This window comes from Otolemur garnettii, unplaced genomic scaffold (assembly GCF_000181295.1).
Source record: "Otolemur garnettii isolate 467f Iridium unplaced genomic scaffold, OtoGar3 scaffold00038, whole genome shotgun sequence".
NCBI classification, from domain to species: Eukaryota; Metazoa; Chordata; class Mammalia; order Primates; family Galagidae; genus Otolemur; species Otolemur garnettii.
Window position 1 is genome coordinate 6598294 of NW_003852433.1, and position 6495 is coordinate 6604788.

The following is a 6495-nucleotide window of genomic DNA, read 5'->3' on the forward strand; positions in this document are numbered from 1 at the left end:
ACAGGCGCCCGCCACAATGCCTGGCCATTTTTTTTGGTTGCAGCCATCATTGTTGTTTGGTGGGCCCGGGCTGGGGATTCAAAACCTTAGGTGTATGTGGCTGGCGCCTTAGCCGCTTGAGCCACAGGCGCCGAGCCTACTTCTACTTTCAATAATAAGTATCTATTACTTTCACTGTCACAAAAAAATGAGTTTAAAAAAATACCCTAAATCTTGCTTCACTGAGGTTACTTTTCCATGTGATCTCTGCTTGATGCAGAAATCTGAATGGATACCAGTATGAAGCAGGCATGTTATCTGTATTAGAAGTGATTTAAATGCTTTTACTTACCTGTTTTAAGAAAGAATACCATTTCCAAGTTTGTATGAAAAGCTGATTTGTCCCCATGAGATGTTATGATGCAAGTGAAAGAGTTGTCCTCACCCTGACCTCAGCACTGCCCTCTCACTGCTCACTCTTGGGACCCAGTGCTGGACGGCAGAGCCATGGGCAGCTGCACCTCGAGTGTCTGCTCCGTTCTCTGCTTCTGCCTTTTAATTCTCTCATTTTGTTGTTGTTTTTTTTTAGAAATAACATTTAATTTCACAGGAATGCATTGAAGAAATTAAAGCATTAAGAATAAAAACTTAAAGCATTACAGATAAAGCTAAAAATCCCTTTATCACTACTCCAATCCTGCTCCCTCCTTCCTTCCTAAGAAGAAGCTCTGAGTATGTCCTTCCAGTTTTTTGTACATTTAGATACATTTCTGTGAACCCATAGAAATTATATGTTGTTTTGTTTGTGTTTTTCATATTTAAATATTGTAATAGGTATTAAAGAAATGTCATTTCAGTACATGTGGTGCTACCTCATTCACTTTTCTCTTTTTTGTGAGTTTATTGGTCTTGCATATTTTGTATTCTGTGAATTGCTTGTTCATATCCTTTGCCCATCTTTAAAAACTGTGGTAAAATATCCATAACATGAAATTTACCAATTCAACCATTTTTAAGTATATACTTCAATGGCATTAAGTATAGTCACATTCTTGTGCAACAGTTACCACTGTCCATCCCTAGAACTCTTCATCATCCCAAACTGAAACTGTATGTCCTAACAATAACTGCCATTCTCCATTGTTGTGCTTCTGGGTTTGACTGACATCTCAGATGCCACTTATCTGTGTGCCTCATTTAAATGTAATCATATAATATTTGTCTTTAGGCGAGTAATTGTACTTAGTGTTTTCAAGGTTCATCCATGTTGTAGCATGTATCAGAATTTCTTCCTTTTTAAAGTTGAGTAACATTCCATTGTGTGTGTGTGTGTGTGTGTGTGTGTGTACATACACACACCCACAATGTTTTGTTTGTCCCTTTGTCCATCTGTCAGTGGACATTTGAGTGATTTCTATCTTTTGGCAATTATGAATAATGCTGCTGTGAATATTTTGGTGTTTAAATATCTGTTAAAGTCTTTTCAATTATTTTCTGTAAATACCCGGAAGTGGAATTGCTGGATCAAATGGTAATTCTGTTCAATTTTTTGAGGAACTGCCGTACTGTTTTCCACAGAGGCTGCACTATTTTATAATCCGACCTTCCGGTCATGGCCAACGCTTGATCGTTTTCTGTTTTTTTGATAGTAGCTATCCTAATTGAAGTGGTATGTTATTTTAATTTGCATCTCCCTAATAAGAAGTGATATTGAGGCTCTTTTCACATGTATATTGGCCATTTGTATGGCTTTTGGGAGAAATGTCTATTCAAGTCCTTTGCCTATTTTTGAATTGGGTTGTTTGGGGGTTTTTTGTTGTTGAGTTTTAGGAGTTCCAAGTTTATATATTCTGGGTATTAATCTCTCATCAGATATATGATTTGCAAACCTCATTCACTTTTATTTTTTTTAAGGCAGGGTTTCTCACTCAGTTCCCCAGTGCAGTAGCACAATCATAGCTCACTGTAACCTCAATCTCCTGGGCTCAAATGATCCTTCTGCCTCAGCCTCCCAACCATCACATCAGGCTAATTTTTTTTTTTCTAATTTTTATAAAAATAGAGTTTCACTATGTCTTCCAGACTGGTCTTGAACTTCTGGTCTTAAGCAATCCTCCTACCTTAGCCTCCCAAAGTGCTAGGATTACACCATGGCTAACCTTACTGACTTTTAGAGCTGTATAGTACCCACAATATTGAGACACCTCAGTTTCTTTAGCTCTTTGCTTCCAGTTCCTTGTGGAGATAAGCAGGCTACAGTGAATCTCTTTGTACAGCTGTCCACATGCACTCAATCATGGGTTTCTCTAGGGTAGATCCTGAAAAAGTGAAATTCCTGGGTTGTGGATATAAAAATGTTAGCAGATATTACCAAATTGCTCCATAGCGTTTTAGACAAATTGGGTTAAGGGGACATTAAAATTCTCCTTGGGCGCGAAAAAGCTAATGGAAAGGCTGCCTGAGGGGTTTTGGAGGAAGAGGGAAGGTAGAGTTCCTTTCCTGACTCCCTTCATCCTAGATGGTAAAGGGCTGACCCAGGGTGTACACACCCTGATGAGATGAATCTCAGGTCTTCTCAGCACCAGCTTCCAGCACTGCTGTGCCCAGCGTTGCCACCAAGTTCAGACAGGTGGGGTGGGAAGGCACTGGAGGTGGGATGCTGGCACTGTTTAGAACCTCCAGAGTCACAGCCTGACATATTTAGAGGAATCTTGTAGGTCTGCTGACTGTAAATTAAAGGAGGACACAGGCTGGCCTACTTTATCTTGGGAGTCACTGAACTTGAGAAGCTGCACTGATGGCAGCCCCTACGTCTTCATCCCCCATACTCTAGCAGTGCTGGCCCAGTGCAACATCCTGTGGGAAGGGGGTGGTCAAGACTGGGAGTCGGCACACTATGGCCCATGAGCCAAATAAACAAACAGGAGCACAGTTGTGAACATTTGCTACAGCACAGAGTTGAGTAGTTGTGACAGAGACCATATGACCCACAAAGCCAAAAATGTTTACTATTTGGCCCTTTACAGAAAAAGTACCAACCCTTGTCCTGATGTTAATTATGAAATAAATTCATAAGCCTATCAAACTTATTTTTGTTTATTAGGTTTGATTGTACTTAATGATTAAGAAGTAAGGCCAGGGTTTGGTGCTTGTAGCTCAAGCATCTAAGGCACCAGCCACATACACCAGAGCTGGCAGGTTAGAATTCAGCCCGGGCCCACCAAACAACAACTATAACCAAAAAAAAAAAAATAGTTGGAGGGGTGGCACCTGTGGCTCAAAGGAGTAGGGCACTGGCCCCATATGCGGGAGGTGGTGGGTTCAAACCCAGCCCCGGCCAAAAACTGCAAAAAAAAAATAGTTGGGCGGGGTGGCGCTTGTGGCTCAAAGAAGTGGGGTGCTAGCCTCATGTGCCAGAGGTGGCAGGTTCAAACCCAGCCCCAGCCAAAAACTGCAAAAAAAAAAAAGCTGGGCATTATGGTGGGCTCCGATAGTCCCAGCTATTTGGGAGGGTGAGATAAGAGAATCGCTTAAGCCCAGGAGTTGGAGCTTGCTGTGAGCTGTGATGCCACGGCACTCTACCCAGGGCAATAGCTTGAGACTCTGTCTCAAAAAAGTAAATAAATAAATAAATAAATAAATAAAAGTAAGACCAGGTGCAGTGGCTCATGCTTCTAATCCCAGCACTTTGGAAGGCTGAGACGGGAGGATCATTTAAGGTCAGGAGTTCAAGACTAGTCTAGGCAACATAGCAAGACCTTTCCTCTATAAAAATTTGAAAATTATCTGGGTGTGTAGTCCCAGTTACTTAGGAGGCTGAGGCAAGAGTATCGCTTGAGCACAGGAGTTGGAAGTTGCTGTGAGATATGATTGTGCCACTGCCCTCTAGCCCAGGCGACAGAGTGAGACCTTGTCTCTTAAGAAATAATAATATTAAAAAAGCAAACTAAACCACTCAGCAGGTTTTTAGGCTGCTACATATAGCTTGATGCTTTGCCATGGTAATTAGAAACTCAAACAAATACAAGCAAAGGCCTCATAGCCATGGCAAAGAGACCTATAGAGAGGAGGTAAGCACAGAATATGAGGTTGGACAAAACGAATGCTTAGGGGCCCTCCCAACTCTGGGAGTTGTGAGTTAACATCATTTGCTCAGTAAGAACCTGGCAACAATAAATTTATATTGATAATGATAATTTGAAGATCCAGACACCAGTTACTTCATTTAAATGCTGTAGCCTCATGAAAAATTACATTCATTCAATGTGAAGCACCTAATATCATACTAAGCATGGGTAAGGCTACAAAGAAGAGTGATGAAAGTGTTCTAATCCCGAGGTGAATCTTGCAGTCCTGAAATTTTTAATTATCTTTGATGTGTTATACTATGTAGGTTTTCTGGTTGGTTGTTACACTGATGAATTTCATAATTGTCTTACCTTTTTTGATTCCAGCTTTGTCCTGCCAAGAAGTTACTGATGATGAGGTCTTGGATGCAAGCTGTTTGTTGGATGTCTTAAGAATGTACAGATGGCAGATCTCTTCATTTGAAGAACAGGTGAGCACAACATTCAAACAGGTTCAGTTTGAAGAATCTTTTCTCCCCCTAGTAACTTGGGGCTTGACCTTAACAGTTGCCTGGCCTGAATGTACCTTAGTGCACTGAAGTACTGAGGTAGTAAATGAAGTAACTGATGTCTGTATCTTAGTATTCTGAGACCAGTGCACCAACCTTGTTCCTGATCTCATGTTCAGAGGGGAAACCCAGCTCTTTTTCACCCAAAAGGTTAGCAGGATAGGGCATAAACACAGTCACCAAAGAGCAAAAATCTTTTTAGTTCTTAAGCAACTTTGTATTCCAGTGGATGACAGGGATACCTGGGTTCTTTAGAAAGAAGCAAGTAGAGCCAGGTGTTGTGGCAGGCACCTGTAGTCCCAGCTACATGGGAGGCAGAGGCAAGAGGTACACTTGAGCCCAAGAGTCTGAGGTCGCAGTGAGCTATGGCGCCACGGCACTCTCCTCAGGACACAGAGTGAGACTCTGTCTCGAAAAAAAAAAGCAAGTAGCTTTATCCTGGAAGCTCGGAGGCTTAGGAGAGACCCATTTTTGGACCATACCCTCATTTATAAAATAAAAAAATCAGTTTTCAAAGTTTGGTTTAAAATGGCCCCAAACCTCAAGAAGTTGTCATATGGAACCCCAAGGCCTTGTCCAGCCATGCCCACCTCCCTTTCCAGGCTTCACTGCCTGCTTTGGGAACTTGGCCACTCTCCATCTCCCCAGACCACTATTACCAACAGCAAGTGTGAGGCCAAGAAAGTGAAGCTCTGGGGATGAAAACATTTAGCTTCTAATGGCATAGGCACATTGTAGGACACTCCTCCCCAGCTACATTGCCAGGCTTCGTGTAGGCATCTTTTGCCACTGTCCAGACTCTGGGCCAGAGAAATGGGATATGGCCTTTTGGACCTCCCAACATTGTGGGGCTAAAGTGAGAGGCATTTAAAACTTTGAAAAGGGTGATGGAAAGGCTTTCTAGTTCATGTTATTTCTTGTTTCTGCTTTAATCTGAAGCCATGTATTACTGTTTAAACATGATGTTGGTGATATCTTTTCTTTCTCTCCCTCCTTCCCTTCCTTCCATGGGTATCTCACTCTGTCACTCAGGCTGGAGAGCAGTGGCACAGTTAGAGTTTACTATATCCTCCAACTCCTTGGCTCAAGCCATCCTCCCACTTCAGCCTCCCCAGTAGCTGGGACTACAGGCAAATGCCACAGTGCCCAGCTTATACTTTCTTAAAATGCATCTTGGTTAATCCAGTTGTATGTTGAAATGTTTTTCTATTTAGAAAATACTTTTTAATCCTCCTCTGATAACTGAAATTATTTAGCTACATTTTATATTTCTCTAAACTGAGAGAATGACTTTGAGATTTAGCCCCAAGGACATTAGATAACTTTTTCAAGTCATATCCCTCCATCAACGACCCACCTAAGTGAGTCACTCCTTAGAAGTATTTCTAACGCCTTCAGCCCACAACAGTCACTGAGCCACAGAGTGCTATGTAAGCAGGAAAGAGATGAGCACGTGTGTCCCTTGGTCTCTGCCCCTTTGAAAGCATCCAGAGTATCTGGTATGGGACCTTACCACATCTTAATTATTAGGGATCTAGCCAGTCAATATCAGACTTTCACTAGTAACCCATTTTCTGTCTAAAGCTAGAGCTATGCAAAATGCATTGAGGTAAGTGCTTGCTTTACATGAATTGTCTGATTTAACACTCATAAAACCCTGTTAGGAATTGCTATTATTATCCCCATTTTACAGATAGAAACACTATCTGAAGTTCAAGGAGGTGAAGTGATTTGCCCAAAGTCACTTAAGTGGCCAAAGCTACTTAAGGAGCAGAGTCAAGATTTAAGCCAGTCTGGTGCTAAAGCCTATACTCTCAGGTGCCAGTCTCTTGCCATCCTGTCACTTTTCTTTCTTTGTTTCTTTTTTTTTTTTTTTTTTT

At 41.7% G+C, this 6495-nt stretch overlaps 1 protein-coding gene across 3 annotated transcripts in view; it reads left to right on the top strand.

Moving 5' to 3' along the window:
- Positions 1–6495, top strand: part of USP30 (ubiquitin specific peptidase 30) — a 33912-nt gene that overhangs the window by 7160 nt on the left and 20257 nt on the right. For all 3 annotated transcript variants that reach the window (XM_023513286.1, XM_003789887.2, XM_023513288.1), the window contains exon 4: positions 4434–4537. In XM_023513286.1, coding sequence (XP_023369054.1) covers positions 4434–4537 — 104 coding nt within the window. The remainder of the gene's footprint in view (positions 1–4433; positions 4538–6495) is intronic.